We start from the raw sequence: 20343 nt of genomic DNA, 5'->3' as shown, positions 1-20343 counted from the left end.
AGAGTTCAAAAGTCTGTTCTGTACTTCTGCGTCTCTTCTTCTGCCCTGCATATAGGGCCATTGTATACACCATGGAATATTTCTTTCAAATTTTAAATGAGCAGAACAGACTCTTCTCATCCATGTGAAATGTTTCTCTTATCCATGTTTTGAAAAATCTAGACAAAATGTTAAGAATACTACATTGGATTTCTGAGTCTTTAGTTCTAAAGACATGTTATTTCTTAGTATGTTAATCTTCTACATTTCAAATGTAATAATCATTTACAATGTTTTGAAGACAGATTTAATATGGTGTAACACACGGTTAATGAAGTTCAATAATAAGTAACATTAGCTTGATTTCTCAGAGTTTCGTGCCCGTGAACTCAGCCACACATCTAATATACAAATCATTCCTCAGTGAATTCAACAGTCATTTGAAATCCTCACCTTGCTAATTCATACAATTTCACAACTAGCATAATTTTAATTAATTTATGCCATGTACATAACTGTGTCACAACATAGCAGACAGGTGACTTTCATGAAAAGATCACACCCAACGTAGACACATGGTCTACTCATATACAGTTTCCAAACGTAGACCCAATTCTGTGGAACCTAACTGCGATCAAGACTCGTCATTCCACCGATAGAGACCTCTCACTACCCACTACATGCTCCAAGCAACACACTCAAACAGTAGCTCTTTGAACCAGCACTGACATTCCTTTACCTTTATAGGGTTTTTTCTGAAACAGACCTTTGAGAGATAACATCTTGAGACAAGATATATTCTGTAAAATGCTCCCAAGGCATCAAAAGACAATGTAACTGACTGTTTATATCAGACTATATTTCTTAACTGAGAATTAACATTTTAATATACACAATCCTCTGCAAAAGCAGTAACTTGCCTAGCTAATGATTTAAGAAATTTCAAACATGTACATATCAAGATCTGCTGTACACACATCAATATATCTACATAAATCTCTGTATTTATATCATCTGCTTAGTACTTGTCTTATTATAAACAACCTGCAAGGCTCATGAAGCAAATATATAACTTCCTGCAAAACCTTGAAAATTAAAAACAAAATTAAAAAAAAAAATGGGTATGATCCAACAACTAAGACACAAACTTCATCAAAGAGTAAGACATCGGGATATAAAATGCCAAAACAAAATCTTCCAGGCTCAGGCCAGAAATAATAGGATTATTAGCCTTTGTGTTTTTAAATTGGTATTTCCTTCTAATATTCCTAAACAATCACCCATACATTACCTATTTGAAATTATTAGTAAGTAGTTATTTTAGAAGTATGAGTAATTAGACCAAAAGCAATTCTCATATTTACTCCAAAGAAGGAACCACTACTAAGAATCAAGGCCTAGTAATTCTGTTCTTAACAGACAGGTGTTGTGTGTTTTGGCCTGTTACATGAAAATCATTTATGAGAAGAACAGAAAAAAAATCAGAAGGTAGTTTTCACTATTGGAATAGATAAGTGATTAAGCAAATTTTCTTACACCATGAAATTGTCAACAGATTAAATGATCACCCTACAGAGCATCATTTCTGGATGGTGGCATTCTCTTGAGATGGAAACAGACTGAAAGAAAAATGTGATAATGACACACACAGAGACGATTTGGGTCTTGGAAATCTTTTTGAAAAGTAAGGCTGAAGAAATAAACTTTCTTTAGATAGGGACTATGGGGAAGGCAATGGCACCCCACTCTAGGACTCTTGCCTGGAAAATCCCATGGACCAAGGAGCTTTATGGGCTGCAGTCCGTGGGGTCACTAAGAGTTGGACACAACTGAGCGACTTCACTTTCACTATTCACTTTAATGCACTGGAGAAGGAAATGGCAACCCACTCCAGTGTTCTTGCCTGGAAAATCCCAGGGACAGGGGAGCCTGGTGGGCTGCCGTCTATGGGGTCGCACAGAGTCGGACACGACTGAAGCGACTTAGCAGCAGCAGCAGCAGACAGGGACTGAGCTTAGCACCTACCAAGACTTCACTAGGCCAGAAGTAAATCAGGAAACTAAAATCCAGGTCAGTTAGAGAAAGGTGGGAAGGCTACATACATCTACTCATTAAAGCAGCTGATGGCCATCCTAAGGTGTAGCTTAACCATGGAATGGGGTGACAATTCTTCCAAGAAACTCAAATATTAACTGCAATATGAGGTGCCTTAATAAACCAAGGAGTAAATAATTTGATAATATTTTCTTAAAAAAAATTACACACTAAGATCTTATTTTGTGATATAAGTGCCACTGAACACTTAGGTATGAAACAGCTCTATTTTCATTTTAGCTAAACTATAATTTTTTATGTCTCTCAGTTAACCTAAGCTTTTTTCAAATTGACCAGTTGGAGTCTAATTTATTTTTACCATATCTACTTATATTCTCAGAGTGTTTAAGGAAAGTTGAAACTATGGAAAGGAAAGAATGAGAAAGAAAATATACACCAATAACTGGAAGTATGGTTAATTTTTACATATATTAGAGTACCATAATAAAATATAAGGATCTTATCACAACTAAGAATTTTTTTTGCAAAGGGATCTAAAAAAATCATTTTTAGTGAAATAACTAAGACCATTTTATCACAATCTATCTTTTAAAAATAAGATATTTAATATTTCAGTTCTCAAAATTATCCCATAGTACTACATGCTTAAGCAGGAAGAGAGAAGTTCATTCCATCCCTAAATTTGAGAATTCATGTTTTAATGTGCTCACTAAAAACTGCTTAATTGGTAATTCGAAAAAGAACATTCTGTAAATAAAAGAGAAAGAAAACCACACAACTTTAACTATCTGTTTCAATCTCTTCACACTAAAGGGAGGATGTCATGTTTTTACTTTCTGTCCATGTATTTTCTCTACTAGAAGAAGAAGAAAAAAAGCAGGAAACAACAGAAAGGGTGGAGTAATAAGAGGTCTGATGTGTGTAAAAACTGGAAAACAGTCTCAAATGGAAAGTTGTGATAGAAAGGAGTAAGAAAATAAAAGTAATGAGCTTAACAAAGTATCAAAGGGACAGTGATAAAGGGTGAGAGCTTTGGAGCCAGACTGCCTGGGTTCAGATCCCAGCTCTTCCACTTACTGAGTAACCATGGGCAATTTTCAATAATCAATCAACTACTTCATCCACACAGGGGGGACAGTACCAGCATGTGTCCCAGAAGACAGTAATGAGGAGTAAACGAATGAATACAGGTAAAACAGTATGTCAAACACTACCTGCACACAAAGGACTCAATAAATGTTAGGTATTGTTGTTATTTGTCTATAGCTTACTTTAATTACCAGCAATGTTTTTTATTCTTGAAAATAGTAAATGAAACAATGACCTAGCTAAGTGTAACAAATTAATAGGAAAATGCAGACTCCATTTTATAATAACTAGCAGTCTGTGATACTACTATTAATTTGCATGCTTTAACTTCTCTAACAGTAAATTAGGGACAACATTTGCCATTATATTATCTCTGCTATTGTGGAATTAAAGGACTTCCCTGGTGGCTCAGATGGTAAAGAATCTGCCTGCAATGTAGGATTTGATCCCTGGGTCAGGAGGATCCCCTGAAGAAGGAAATGGCAACCCACTCCAATATTCTTGCCTGGGAAATCCCATAGGACAAAGGAGCCTGGCAGCAACAGCCCACGGGGTCGCAAAAGAGTTGGACACAACTCAGTGACTAAACAAAACAAAAACACAAATGCTTTAAAAACAAAACAGCATATCATCTGCATCAAAAAGTTTCCATTCCTATATAAGACAAGTAAAAAAAAACCCACCAAATAAGTTTGTCATTAATAGTTGCTTTCATTTTTCAAAAATCCACATAAGAAGCAATTTAAGTCGAAAACGATCTCAGAGAGTAGTGGGTAGCTTACTAAGGGCAATCAAAACTTGCTGTGTCGGGCTGCCCCCTACAGGCCTCAACGTATCAATTGCTTTCAAAAGGTATCTAAGGGGGTATCATTGGAATCTTATATTAAAAATATTAATTCTAAACCAAAGCATTATTCATTTATTGATTCTAGCAGGAAAAAGTCTCTGAGAAATATCTACAAAGATACAGAGAGAAATGAAACAATTCCTTGACCTCCAGGAATTCACAGGTTACATCTTACAGAGAAATTGTACACAGACTTTAACAGATCCATGGTGAAATACTGCAAAGGAGCTTAAGCAATGACTATATTACAAATTATGTGTGTAGAAAAATAATCAGGCTGGAAATGCAAGACTCAAGTTCTACTTCTGTCTCTGCCATTAAATATCCAACTGAACATTTGGGTTGGAGCTCTGTGTAAGGTATCTGTCATAGTTCTAAAATTAGGGGGTTAAATGAGATGATTCTTAAGGTTTCTTCCTAATGTACACACTTGCCATAATAAAAAAGTAGAAAGGAATGCTTTAAAACAAAATTCAGAGAAAGAGAAAATAATTTATACATGGTATAAAGGATTAGGGCACATATGGGGAAATCAAGGAAGACTTCTTGGGGGAAATGACATTTGAGCTGAATTATGAAGCATTTTGGAAGTAGAGGCTATTCCTAAGAGGAATAAACAGAGCAAGAAAATTTTAAAAACAGGCAAGTTTTGGGGATCAAAGACCTAAATGAAAGAAACAAAACTACAAAACTTTAAAAGGAAATGCACTTTGTATTAGGCAGAGTTTTCTTAGATATGATAATATGAAAGCATAAGAACAACAACAAAAAGACCTGGAATTCATCAGAATGAAAAACTTCTGTGTTCAAAGGACATGACCAAGAAATTAAAAAGACAGTCCAAAGAATGGGAGTAACTATTTATAAAGCAAATATCTAGTGAAGGTCTAGTATTCAGAATATATAAAATATATTCACAACTCTACATATATATATATATATATATATATATACACATATTCATAACTCAATAGTGAAAAGGCAACCCAATTTAAAAATAAGCAAAGAAAAGCTATTTCTCCTAAAGAAATATACAAATGGTCAGTAAGTACATGAAAAGATGCTCAGTATCATAAAGAGTAGCAGTTTAGTCACTAAGTTGTGTCTGATTCTTGCGACCCCACAGACTGCAGCCTGCCAGGCTTGAATTCTCCAGGCAAGAATACTGGAGTGGGTTGCCTTTTCCTTCTCCAGCTCAGTATCATTAGGGAAATGCAAATCAAAATCATAATGAAATATCCCTTCATATCCACTCAGGATGACTAATCAAAAAGGCATATAACAACAAGTGTTGGCAGAGACATAGAGGAACTGAAATTCTCATTCATGGCTGATAGGAACATAAAATGGTGCAACTGATTTGGAAAACAGTACAGCAGTTCCCCAAGAGGCTCGACATGGACCTATATGACCCACCACTTCCATTCCTAGGTATACTCTCAGGAAAACTGAAAACATATGCCCACTGTCAAAATTTGCACATGAATGTTCATAGAAAATAACAGCCCTAAAGTGGAAACCAGTCAAATATTTATCAACCAATGAATGGATAAACAAAATGTGGTATATCCAGACAAAGGAATGTTAGTCATAAAAAGGAATGAGGTACTACATGCTACAAGATAGATGAAACTTATACCACATGAAAGAAGGCAAACACAAAAAGACACATGTTACATGATTTCATTTATATGTGCACACAGCACATTCACAGAGACAGAAAGTACACTGGTGGTTGCCAGGGGTCGGGGGAGGAGCAAAGAGAAGTGACTGCTAATGGGTATGGAGCTTCTTTTAGAGGTGATGGAAATGTTTAGAAACTAGACAGTGGGGATGACTGCACAACTCTGTAAAGTGCTAAAACTGTCACTTTAAAAGGGTGAATTTTAAGGTCTGTGATTTATATCTCAAAAAAATAACCCATTAGACTATTTGATCATAAAATTTTGTGGTGTGGAACCACAAAAGACCCTGAATAGCCAAAGCAATCGTAAGCTGAACAAAACTGGAGGTATCACACTCCCTGACTTCAAACTGTATTACAGGTCTACAGTAATCAAAAGAGTATGGTACTGGCATAAAGACAGACACACAGAACAACAGAATAGAATAGAGAATCCAGAAATAAACCCACAGACATGTATATGGTCAATTAGTTTATGACAAAAGATCAAAGAATATACAATGGGGAAAGGACGGTCTTTTCAATAAATGGTGCTGGGAAAACTGAACAGTCATATCCAAAAGAAAGAAATTGGACCACTTTTTTATACCATTCACAAAATTTACTCAAAATAGATTAAAGACTTGGAAGGATGTAAGACCTGAAACCATAAAGCTCTTAGAAGAAAACTGAGCTCATAGATACCAGTAAACGGTAAGAAAAGTGGTAAGCTGCTTGACAGGGTCATGCAAATTATTTCTGTGGATCTGACACCAAAAGCAAAGGCAGCAAAGAGCAAAAAGAAAAGATTGTTGGACTCTTATTTTTTTTAATCCCTTAAAACACAAATCAACACCCCCAATTAATTCTTCATTAATTGAACTAACCTATGTCTGCAAAACATTCATCTGATACTCAACTGCTAAAGTCTCAATCATATTCATGTTCTTGCAAAAAAGAGATTCTTTTAGAATATGTGCGCATGTATATACCACATAGAGCTAGATCTGCAGTCTAGTCCTTGCTCCACTGCTTACTAGCTTTGTGCCCTTTATGTGGTCATTAAAAGACAATAATATTTGCTCTGTCCACACAAAGGTGCTGTGAAGATCAAAGTATTCCACAAAATATAAAGTGCTGCACAAAAATAACTTATTACTATATTTTCATATAGCTCTGTTCTACTTCATTTTTTTTAATATGCAACTTGTCTTTTGCTACCTTTTTTTTTTTTTTTTTTTTTTTGGTTTGTGTTTGCAAGGCTCATCTTTTTCTTCCTTTTTTTTCCCATTATTTTTATTAGTTGGAAGCTAATTACAATATTGTAGTGGTTTTTGCCATACATTGACATCAATCAGCCATGGATTTACATGTGTTCCCCATCCCGATCCCCCCTCCCGCCTCCCTCTCCATCCCATCCCTCTGGGTCTTCCCAGTGCACCAGCCCTGAGCACTTGTCTCATGCATCCAACCTGGGCTGGTGATCTGTTTCACCCTTGATAGTATACTTGTTTCAATGCTGTTCTCTCTGAACATCCCACCCTCGCCTTCTCCCACAGAGTCCAAAAGTCTGTTCTGTACATCTGTGTCTCTTTTTCTGTTTTGTATATAGGGTTATCATTACCATCTTTTTAAATTTCATATATATGTGTGAGTATACTGTATTGCTCTGTTCTACTTTAGAGCAACAGTAGAGAATGATAGTTTGCCCCGAAAGAATGCCCCGAGAATGATATCACTTCAGCCATGTTTAACTCCTAGCAACCCTACAGACTGTAGCCTGCCAGGCTCCTCTGTCCATGGGATTCTCCAGGCAAGAATACTGGAGTGGGTTGCCATTTCCTTCTCCAGGGATCTTCCTGACCCAGGGACCAAACCTATGTCTCTTAGGTCTCCTGCATTGGCAGGCAGGTTCTTTACACCAGCGCCTCCTGGGAAGCTCAATGATAGTTTACTCAACAGAAAATCCGCCCAGAATTCTACAGTAAAATGTATGGCATGAATGTTACAGTCTACCTGATGATGAGACCAGGGTGACCACCACCTCCATAGCTAACGAGAACTTCCTTGCTTGTTACATACAGTGGGTGTATTTTGTGAGTACCTATTGTGTACGGCATTGCGAGGGGCACAAAGACACGAGCACAGTACAGAGGCTCGGCTTCGTCTCTGCATTTACTAAAGAAGAAAGTCCCTTCAGCTGTTTAATAAATGTTTAAAATACTCTGTAAAGGAATTAACTTCATAAGCTGTATCTCTACAGAAAGGTGAAAATGAATAACATGCCTTCAACTTCCAGGTTATTTATCATTTTTTAACTGTTATCTTCACTTGGATCAGAAGTGAAGTTACTTTGAGAACTGGTCATCCATCCTCTACTTTCTTGTCTTTACATGTGAGACACAAATCCTGTTTTTAAGCATAGATGTTTCATTGTAGTATGCTACCATCACAGCTAGGGCATGAATTTAGCATTATACCTTGCCCCGAGAATTACTGCTATAAATTCTTTATATGCAAAAATAGCATAATAACAATTACATGTGGAGAGGATTCTGGGAGCATGCAAGCTTAATGCTTCCCTCTCTTTCTTCCATTCCCAAATCTCTCTCCTACCCACAAAGTGGTTCTCTGAGCTAAAGTAACTACGGGAGAGAGCAGGCAGGCAAGATCTACATGGGGGAACTACAAACCTCTACAGTATTTCCCCTCTGGGTGGACATGAGCCTAAGGACCAGCGAGTGTACAGATCCCAGAGGCGAAGGGAAAAGCTGGGAGGAAAGGCTGATTACTGCTAGTAACATTATTTAACACAGTCTTGGCAACACAATGCTAACAATGTAATGAAGCAAGAACAAGAAATGGCTGACAAAAATGGTGGGAAGAGGGGTTTTGGTTTTTTTTCTTTTTTTGGTGGATGCCATAAATAAATATCTAGAAATGGAAATGAAATAAAGAAAAACAAAATCTAAAAAACACCTAGAAATAAATTTTAAAGAAAGACAAAGGGCCTACAACATAAAACCAAATCTGAATAAGAAAAATGCACTGTGTTCTTATGTGGGAAGATTTAATGACATAAAAAGGTGAATTTCACCAAAATTAAAACAGAAATGTATTTCCACTTATTAACCATGAAAAGACTGGGAAAAAAGGTTAAGTGGTGAATTGCCCCAGCAAATATCAGAACATTAAAATCAAATAAAAATAATACTGCCATAAAAATAAACAAATAAACCAATGGAATGGAAGAGGAAATTCAAAACCAGATCCCTGCAGTCAAGCTATTTTAATATAAAGCAGAAGTGGCACTTTTATCTAATAGGAAAAGAATAGTTTATATCAGGAATCAATATACTACAGCCTGCAAGCCAGACTGTGCGTTTGTCCTGATTTTGGAGATAAGAGATTTAATTGGAACACAGCCATGCCCATCAACTGCATGTTGTCTATGGTTGCTTCCAAGCTACAGGACCGTACAACGGCAACAGACACCATCTGCTTTACAAAGCTGAGAATATTTATTTTCTGATTCTCTAAAGAAAAAAGTTTGGCCACCCTTATTTATATAATAAATAAACCCACTACAGCTAGCTATTGCCTGGAAGAAAATAAAGCTGTATGCCTGTATCTCATACAGCACATAAAAATAAGTTCCAGATGAGCTAAAGAGTTACATATTAAAAACCAATCTTATAAGAAAAGCTAAGAAAACTATGTATAACCTGCAGGTGTATGGGGAGGGGCCTTCTTAACAAAGAAAGAAATCCATATATGACTAAGAAAAAGATATATTAATAATTGGGCATATAAAGCATTAAAAACTTTTTTTTTTACAGAAAGATACTATAAAAATAAAGACAAATTTTAAAGTTGTGATTATATTTTACAGTGTTTGCTAGAAAATGGTTAATATCTATAAAAAATAATCTTTTGTAAAATAACAAGATAAATAACCCAAAAGAAAAATAAGCAATGTATTTATTTTGCCCCCAACTCTGTGCTCAAGACCAACAGGCTGTCGTACTTATATCCCCTCTGCCTACAAAAGTCCTCTCATTACTCTTTGCCTACCTAATTCCATCCTCAAGACAGGACATTTCATCAAAGTCTCCTCTGCCCTACTAAAACAGATCAAACTCCCCTCTCCGGAACTAGCCTTTATTACACTAAATACCTCTCCTTCGCAGCACCAATCACAGTTGTGATTTAAAATCTGATTGTGCACTTATTTCTTTTATTATTTTATTATAAATCCTTAAAGGGTGATGTACCATATTAATCACCATTTGTATCCTCTGTGCACAGTACAAGCATGGTATGCAAATACTTGTGAACAAATGAATGTGGTGAATAATTAGAAGAATGAGAAACTTTTTCTTACATGCATCATACTGGCAGATAACACTTATAAACCCACTACTTCTTGAAAAATAGAAATTATGTGCCTAATTTTTACACTACAACCTAAATATCAGTGCCTGAGCACATCACAGTCAGTTTGCAAGTCTTTTTCACAGATACCCTCATTAATGACACCTGTTTATGTGCTAGGCTAAATAACATTTTAGTTACATTTCTGAGGCACTTCCTGCCATTAACCTCATCTCTAGAATACTAGTTAATATGAAGCACCTGGATTTCAGGAACACAGACCTGAAATACACACACCAAACCAAACTGTTATGTAAATGACAGAAATGACACATTCTGGTCAATAATGGATCTCCAAACCACTTTTGGTCCTTTTTTACTTTTACCACTAAAATTCTGTCATTGGATTACAGTCATTCTGAGCCCACTGATAATCAAATTACAGATGAAAAAGAACTAAAGTTTTCCAACAATCTGCACAAAAGTCAACCTTTAAAGAATACTGATAGAGATTTTCTAGGTTTGGTCAAAGTGGACTTCATGGACTCCACTTTCTGTGATAATTATGTCTTGAAAATTCTGTAAACTTAATTGTTAGGAAGAAAATAATATTTTGTTTGTAAGTCTCACTTAGGTCTGAATTTTAGTCTTCACACTTTTTAGATGTGTGCCCCTCAGCAAGTCATTTAGAATTCCTCAACTTCAGCTTCCTCATGTGGGAAATTAGATAAAGATCCCTACCTCTTAAGACAGTTGTGAGGCCTCCAAAGATGAAATGAACCTCACTCAAGCATACTCACTGTCCTTCTCTTTTTATCCCCTGCTATACAGGAATTCTGTTAGAAATCTACAAAGAAAAAAAGTTTAGTGAAATTATGCCCTTCATTTGTCTTATTAATAAACCTGGATTTCCAGGTTTTATTTAAATTTTCTCACTAATTTAAGGTCTCAAATTAGTACAGAGATCTATTAGTATATTAAACAAATGAAAGGTGCAAATTAATCAAAATGCCACATAAGTAAAAGCTACACTTAATCAATGGACTATCTCAACCATACAAATTAAAGAGCTACATATAAGGGAGTCAATAGGAGATATCTGGTATTATCTTTAGATCATATAATCTAGGAAAACAGCAGATCCCATCTTCCTTTGGTCAAGGCGTGTACAAAGACCCAAAAATACAAAATAGGGAAATGGAAAGAGCCAGCAAACAGACAGTGGGCAAAAACTGAGACTCCTAAATTTTTATATTCACTTATGCATCTCATGTCTAAAATTTTAATCAAGTTCAAAACCAAACCAGATAGAGGTAAAGCCAACAGCAAAGTTACATAGGTCAATAAAGATTTCCAATAAAACCCTGAGGCTCTGTCGCCACCTGTTTGAAGAAAATGTGCCACTGTCTTGACTAAGTAAAGAGCAGGCAGCAAGCTCCGCCCTAACAGAGTCCCCACCTGGCAACCAGGTTTTGTCAATCAAATTTTGAGAATTCTCCAGCTTCCCACTTTCTATCTAATTATAGAAGTTTATGAAAACCATTCTCTCCCACACGTACACATTCTCTTTCTCTTTCCCTCTCTCTCACATACATTCTAAGTATCATTGTGCTTATGATATAGCAGTAAAAGGACAGGACGCATCTGATAATTTTCCCCAGAAAAGAATGGTAAATGTGAAAGAGAAGATCGACATTCTGTACATCTGCACTATTATTCTAGCAACAGTAATTCTACAATTCCTACGTTAGGTAATAGTAATACCCGCCTTCCCTAAAGGAGCTTCAAGCATTTGCAATCTATAGTTAAATACACATGCTGGAACCGAACCATCCAATAGTGCTGGGAGGTATATATCTCAAATTAGTTTTGCAGCTCCTGTTTTTTTGGAAATGTCTTTAGAATCTCTATTTTATTCAACTAAATTCCACAAATAAGGTATCTTGCTAGGCTCTAGGTATGCCTTATGTTACTATGGAGCTCACGGTACAATAGTCCCAAACAACTATTAATGACTGCTGAATGATTTAATGAATTTTCAAGATGAATCATTTTAAGAAATTATTTTAAAGTCATACAAACAGTGTCATAAAGGAAAGAACTATGTTTATTAAAAAACTGATAAATTTGCTCTGAAACCAGGAGTATAAAACATTTTAAAAAGAACGTCACTGATACAATTAGATAAACCTGTAATATGGCTTCCTTAAAGAACAATTCCAACCAGATGTATAAGTTCACTCAGTTACGCCCTTTTCATTTTGTTGATGAGGAAACTAAGGCCCAGCAAGACTGAGAAAGCACCTGTGGACACACAGCGAGTCAGTGTCACATCTCCCACGGAGCCTTCGGGGCCTCCCTTCCAGGGCCGTGCTGGAATACAGGGGTGCATACAATGCATTGTTTTTCCCATGCATCCCTTCCAACAGCTCTTTTCCACTTGCTCCTACTAGTCTTCAACCATTTTATTTAATTCTAAAAGTGTTTTTTCTTCAGCTATTCCACAGCATTATCCTTATTAAAGGCAGCTAGCTTTTTCAGTTTGGGATTATTTGAACTGTAAATTTTTTTTTCAGCGTTAGAATTATGAAATCTTTGGTGCTTTAATACTCTTTCAATTAAGTACCTATGAAGCACTTACAGTGTACATAATAACACTGTGCTAAATCCTACTACACAGAATCAAAAAGAAAAAAAAAAATTTAACCTTGCCTTCGAAGATATCACTAGCATGTTGATGGTATCAGTGTATCCAGAGTGCTAACGAGATCAAGAACTGGGCAAATCACTGAACCTGTCTTGGTCTAGATAAAGAGTAGTTCTTCACACTATGCTTTAGAATTCCCATAAATATGTGACACTACAACTACTGACCCTAGGAGACAGAGTCAGGCCAACTAAGTCAACCTCACTTGTCCCCACCCATCCACACCACCCAAGTTCAACCCCAAAGTGGGTTCCTGCATTAAAAAAGAAAGAAAGAAAGAAGAAGAAAGCCATTCAGAAAACATAAGGACCACTCTTAAAATTCTGTAATAGCCCGTTACTGCTTTTAATCTGTATTTTTATCACCAATATCTATGTCTGTGATGGTAAAGACACAGCCTCTTCCTATGAGATTTACAGACCACATAACACATCCTACCCACTCGAAGTACTACTGCTGCTGTGCTGTGCTGAGTCGCTCAGTCGTGTCCAACTCTTTGCGACCCCGTGGACTGTAGCCCGCTAGGCTCCTCTGTCCATGGGGATTCTCCAGGCAAGAATACTGGAATGGGTTGCCATGCCTTCCTCCAGGGGATATTCCCAACCCAGGGATTGAACCCAGGTCTCCCACACATACTTAGTCCATAAAATCTTACTCAATTCTGGCTTTTCTCTGTGGGATAACTAAAGCATATCATTACTGACTCTAGTTCTATAAAACCACTCTGGAAGTTTCTCTTAGGGAATATCTAAGCGATCAGTACCAATTCGTGTAATAAGAAACAGTTTTTCTCTTAATACAAACACGCAGACTTCCTGCCGCCTTTCCCCACATTATTTTATGCAAACACGGGAACTGTCCTGTTTGCCCACTGTTGAATGTAACAGGTGCAGAACTGTTCTACCTCTCCTGTGCCATACAGAGGACAAGGAGATTCTCCCACGCCAGCGGCAACATTGCTTCCTGTCCCTTTCCTTAAGAGGTCTCTGCAAACCTCTTCCTCCACTGGGTTAACCTTTACTGATTTATCCCAACCCTCAATTGCCTTGCTCCATCAGTGACTTTTCTTCTTATTTGATAAACAGCATTCTTCCATAAATAACCTAAAATTTGCCTTCCAATTACTTCACCAATTCTTTATTATACTGTGGATGATCCATGGCTTATGATATACACTGTCTTTAGTTTTCACTAAGTGACACATTAGGAAGCAATTTTACTGAAACTATTATTGTGTTTCTAACTATAGGTGAGGTATAAAGGATATTGCCCTGTCCCCTCTAAATGTGGTCATGTGAGAAATTTCTTTCCTATTGGTACCCAAGAAAAGTTAGTTTTCTCTGATACCCTAGTAAATTTTCATCATATATAAAAATGAAAAAAATTTATATCTCATCACATTTCTTTCCCCCTTGCTCTGGCTGTAAAGAAGCTTTGGGTCAAATTTACAAGTCAATTTCAGTAAATTTAAAAATTTTAATAAATTTGAAGGTCTCACTTATTCATAGTTTAGGTAATTTCATGCTGAGTTTCCATTTTATATCTTCAGTGGCTCTGATTTTAATTCTATTTTGCTTCTGTAAAAAATATATTCTTGAAGATTGCCTCAGATTCTTCATGATATAAGATACGGTATAAATAAATAAGGTATGGCATTTCCAAATCCACTGTGTAATATCTGTGCTTAACAAAGACTAATAGAATTAAAATTTTATTTTTCTGAAAAAAGGAAGCAGAAGAGTGTCGCTAATTACATTATCTGATTTCATTCCATCAGTCATTTTTCTCATGTTATTTATGTTGTACATATTATTAATCTATGATCTAAACAGTCTATTTGCCATTATCTTCATTAATAATTGAGAAGCAATCTTATTAAAGTCATAAAAACTTTTCATGAAGTATATTGGGATTTTTGGTTTTTACTTGTTTTCAGTTGGATGGTTTACTTTCCTTTTTGAACACACATTTATATAATGGCTCTATAAAAGATTAAAAAATAACTGTAGAAGCGACTGTAAGTAAAGACTATGAGATAGTAAAAATGTCTACAAAGGGAAGTTATGATACAATCTCTTTGAATTTGAATGGAGGTCCTGCTAGATGAGTGTCTATGTCTGTGATACTATTTCTATTAATAGTTTCTATTCTTAACTGCTTTTTCCGTGATAGTAGGCAACTTGCTTTCTGGTTACCATTCATTCAATAAAAATTCACTCAGTATTGCTATATAGGAAACATATGGTAGTTTTCAAGTACTCTACAGAAACATGGAGTTTTTTTAACCCCATGAAAGGGTATGGTAATGAGAAGCTACCATTTATTTTGTTGTACAGCACTGAAGACCCATCATCTAAAACAAATACAGTCAATTCTCATCTGCAGTACTCATGTTCTATAAAGTCACTGCAAACACTGAATTAACAAATACTGAACCACTGGAATATAAGTGTTACTGCAAGTCTCTGCTCCTGTGTTCTTCAACTCAACAATACATAATCTTGTTTTATGTACATTTCTGAATAAAGACAACATTTCAGCACTATGCCCGGGAATCATTTTTAACATCAAAATTACCAATAAAAAGCACAAAAACATGTAGAATGTGGCACTAAATAGACTGGGAAGTCACTTGTTTATGGTATGAGAGCACATTTTATGGTTTAAGAAGGCTGAAATGAGCACGTGGGGCATATCAAATTTTTCATCACTCTGCACATGTCCAGGGTAGTACTGTTGAGCAGTGAGACTCTGAGATTACACATAAATATCAGCAAGCAGGCTAATCTGCCAATACAGAATCTGCAAATAAAAAGGACTGACTATATGAGTGAGGACTGACTATATGAGTCACATACTTCACAGTGCAATCTCAGATATGACTGCCACCAAAAGAAAGAGATCTGGAAAGTCCTAATAAGTATTATTCGGCTACTATGTAAACATAAAAGGCACTGGACAAGAGTGTTTTAAGAAGTAAGATGTTTAGATGGAGAAACATACCGTGTTCATGGATTGGAAGAATCAATATTGTCAAAATGGCTATTCTACCCAAAGCAATCTATAGATTCAATGCAATCCCTATTAAGCTACCAACGGTATTTTTCACAGAACTAGAACAAATAATTTCTCAATTTGTATGGAAATACAAAAAACCTCGAATAGCCAAAGCAATCTGAGAAAGAAGAATGGAACTGGAGGAATCAACCTGCCTGACTTCAGACTCTACTACAAAGCCACAGTCATCAAGACAGTATGGTACTGGCACAAAGACAGAAATATAGATCAATGGAACAGAATAGAAAGCCCAGAGATAAATCCACGAACCTATGGACACCTTATCTTTGACAAAGGAGGCAAGGATATACAATGGAAAAAAGACAACCTCTTTAACAAGTGGTGCTGGGAAAACTGGTCAACCACTTGTAAAAAGAATGAAACTAGAACACTTTCTAACACCATACACAAAAATAAACTCAAAATGGATTAAAGATCTAAATGTAAGACCAGAAACTACAAAACTCCTATAGGAGAACATGGGCAAAACACTCTCTGACATAAATCACAGCAGGGTCCTCTATGACCCACCTTCCAGAATATTGGAAATAAAAGCAAAAATAAACAAATGGGACCTAATGAAACTTAAAAGCTTTTGCACAACAAAGGAAACTATAAGTAAGGTGAAAAGACAGCCCTCAAATTGGGAGAAATTAATAGCAAATGAAGCAACAGACAAAGGATTAATCTCAAAAATATACAAGCAATGCCTGCAGCTCAATTCCAGAAAAATAAATGCCCCAATCAAAAAATGGGCCAAAGAACTAAACAGATTTCTCCAAAGAAGACATACAGATGGCTAACAAACACATGAAAAGATGCTCAACATCACTCATCATCAGAGAAATGCAAATCAAAACCACAATGAGGTACCATTACACGCCAGTCAGGATGGCTGCTATCTAAAAGTCTATAAGCAATAAATGCTGGAGGGGGTGTGGAGAAAAGGGAACCCTCTTACACTGTTGGTGGGAAGGCAAACTAGTACAGCTGCTATGGAGAACAGTGTAGAGATTTCTTAAAAAACTGGAAATAGAACTGCCATATGACCCAGCAATACCACTGCTGGGCATACACACCAAGGAAACCAGATCTGAAAGAGACACGTGCACCCCAATGTTCATCGCAGTACTGTTTATAATAGCCAGGACATGGAAGCAACCTAGATGCCCATCAGCAAACGAATGGATAAGGAAGCTGTGGTACATATACACCATGGATTATTACTCAGCCATTAAAAAGAATTCATTTGAATCAGTTCTAATGAGATGGATGAAACTGGAGCCCATTATACAGAGTGAAGTAAGCCAGAAAGATAAAGAACATTACATCATACAAACATATATGTATGGAATTTAGAAAGATGGTAATGATAACCCTATATGCAAAATAGAAAAAGAGACACAGATGTACAGAACAGACTTTTGGACTCTATGGAAGAAGGCAAGGGTGGGATGTTTCGAGAGAATAGCATGTATATTATCTATAGTGAAACAGATCACCAGCCCAGGTTGGATGCATGAGACAAGTGCTCGGGCCTGGTGCACTGGGAGGACCCAGAGGGATTGGGTAGAGAGGGAGGTGGGAGGGGGGATCGGGATGGGGAATACATGTAAATCCATGGCTGATTCATGTCAAAGTATGACAAGACCCACTGCGGTATTGTAAAGTGATTAGCCTCCAACTAATAAAAATAAATGAAAAAAAAAAATATATATATATATAATGGCAACAAAAATAAAAAAAAAAAAGAAGTAAGATGTTCAAGGCTTTCATAAGTTGGTATTGTTCAAGATGTTACTTCCTACCTGGTATATTCTGAAAGGGATATAACGAAATCCATTTTCTTCTGCAGGATATTCCATGAGTTTCCGATTGATGGCCCAAAACTGGTCAAATCTGTCTGTAACGACAAATTATTTATTAAAGGTGTATATTATAATTTAATATCTCATACGAAGAGATGAAAACTGTTAAACATCCATTCTCATAGAAATTTCTGAAAGGGCATTATTTATATATTATTTCTTCTTAAACTTACCTTGCCATAACTAAACATGAAGCAAGATATAAAATTAATTTTTTCTACATTATTGTTGCTGCTTCTTCCTAGATATTTTTATTAGACCTTTTTTCTCATAAGAGAAACCCTAAACAGATTATGACTACTTGGGGTATCATGGCAAAAACATCAGGGATTGATGAATGTCTTGATTCTCTTGATCTTATTCCTACTGTCTAAACTATAAAGGCACAGCTTCCAGTGACCTAAAGTTTAACCAGAACTTATTTAAGGAAATAAAGTAAAAAACACCAAATATAGTACATGTTAAACAGCAAAAACATAAGATTATAGGACAGGCTTTGAAAGAAATGTGAAACTGACACTTGAGAAATAACTGTCAGTTGCACTTTTAATCTCAGACTGATTAAACAATTCCTTTTTAAAATGTCAGGCTTGATTTTTAAAAAACAAACTTTACTGATATATAATTCATACACTATATAAAATTCACTCTTCTGAAATATATAACTGAGTGTTTTTAAATACAATGAGTTGCTAACATGTAACTTTAGAACATTTTCATCATTCCCAAAAGAAACCCATATCCATTAATAATTATCCCCTCCCCTCATCTGCTGGAAATCACTAATCTCTATTCTACTCCAAACATTTCATATAAATGGAATCATATAATATGTGGTCTTTTTTGTTTCTTCTCTTACTATGTTTTCAAGGTTTATTCATGTTGTAGCATGTATCATAACTTCATTCATTTTCATGACCAAATGATATTTCGTTGTATGGCGATACCACCTTTTGTTTACCCATTATCAGTTTGTGGACATTTGCACTGTTTTCACTTTCTCGCTATTATGAATAATGCTACCATGAATATTCACATAAAAGTTTTTGTGTGGATGCATATTTTCAATTTTCTTGCGTACACTACTGTAAGAATGGAATTGCTGAGTTATAAAGTAACTGTTTATGTGCCGCATGGTAACTACGCTTGGAGGAATTACCAAACTGTTTTTCAAAGAGGCCACACCATTTTGCATTTCTACCAACAACGTATGAAGGTTCTGATTTGTCCACAAACTTGCCAATACGTTACTGTTCACCTTCATTACTGTCATTCTAGTGAGTGTGAAGTGGTATCCCCTTATGGTTTTGATTTCCATTTCCCTAATTATGAGCTTTCCAGGTGATTCAGTGGTTAAAAATCCACCTGCCAATGCAGGAGATACAGGTTTGATCCCTGGGCCTGGAAGATCCCCTAGAGAAGGAAACAGCAACCCACTCAAGTATTCTTGCCTGGGAAATCCCATGGACAGAGGAGTCTGACGGGCTACAATTCATGGGGCCCACAAAAAAGTCAGACAGAACTTGGTGACTAAACAACAATAAACACTAATTATGCTAAGTATACTTTCATTTGTTTACCAGCCATTTACATATTTTCTTTAGAGAAATATCTATCAAATCCTTCATCCTCTTTTTAATTGGGTTATCTCTTTGTTGTAGAATATTATAAGAGTTCTCTATGAATTCTGGATATAAGCCCCTTATCTGGTAAATAATATACAGCTATTTTTTCCCATTCTCTGTGTTGTTTTTTTAACACCTTGAACTCACCCAGAATTCTACCTTAAGATATTTTTTATATATAGAAATTCATCTCAGAATTAAGTCTCTTTAAAGTACATGAATACTCCAGAATTTCAGATGAACCTGTATTAAAGCATATTCTCTACTACTAGACTCACCTCAACCCAATTTACTGGCTATCTATTCATACTGCTTGAGCCATCACAGTTATACGTAAAGAACAAAATTTATTTGTTTCTTCTTATAGCCCTGTCCTAGATGACTGTGACAGCCTCTAGGCCTTCTCTAGTCTCATTTTTAATCCCAATCTGAGGAAAGACTCATACTACAATAGAACTGGTAGCATAGGGAATTTAGAACCCAGTCGGTCCAGGGCAATTTCACAGATGACAACTAAGGTCCAGCCTGTTAGGAGTTTCGTTAAGAACCAAAACCAGACTCTTGGTCTTCTGATTCAAAGCCCACAACCGTTTCAATAGTTGGAACCACAAAACTGTATCTTAATGCTAAGAGTAGCTCCTTTAACCACAGTCCTTTCATATATGAATCAATCATTCATTCAATATCTTTTAAAAATTATCTTTCTACTATCAAGTATCAAACAAGAATGTGATAACTAAAGTGATTCTTAATGCATTGCTGAAATTTTACTACTGCCTCATTAAATCTCTAGCACCTACTACAGTGCATGCATAACATATGTTCTTGAATGAATAGCAGAACTAAATACATGACTATTCATTAAAATTTTTTGGATTCTAATCCTAGGCCTCCAACAAAATAGCTAGGTGACTCAGTTCAGTTCAGTCGCTCAGTCGTGTCCGATTCTTTGCAACCCCATGGACTGCAACACACCAGGCCTCCCTGTCCATCACCAACTCCCAGAGTTTACTCAAACTCATGTCCACTGAGTTGGTGATGCCATCCATCTCATCCTCTGTCGTTCCCTTCTCCTCCTG

The 20343-nt window shown here is 36.1% G+C and overlaps 1 protein-coding gene across 4 annotated transcripts in view; it reads right to left on the bottom strand.

Moving 5' to 3' along the window:
* Window positions 1–20343, bottom strand: part of ATG5 (autophagy related 5) — a 120683-nt gene that overhangs the window by 33385 nt on the left and 66955 nt on the right. For all 4 annotated transcript variants that reach the window (XM_065911558.1, XM_065911559.1, XM_065911557.1 and 1 more), the window contains one exon: window positions 17580–17674. In XM_065911558.1, the coding sequence (XP_065767630.1) occupies window positions 17580–17674 (95 nt within the window). The remainder of the gene's footprint in view (window positions 1–17579; window positions 17675–20343) is intronic.

This window comes from Muntiacus reevesi, chromosome 19 (assembly GCF_963930625.1).
Source record: "Muntiacus reevesi chromosome 19, mMunRee1.1, whole genome shotgun sequence".
In the NCBI taxonomy this organism is placed as follows: Eukaryota; Metazoa; Chordata; class Mammalia; order Artiodactyla; family Cervidae; genus Muntiacus; species Muntiacus reevesi.
This window is presented reverse-complemented; position numbering and strand designations above follow the sequence as displayed.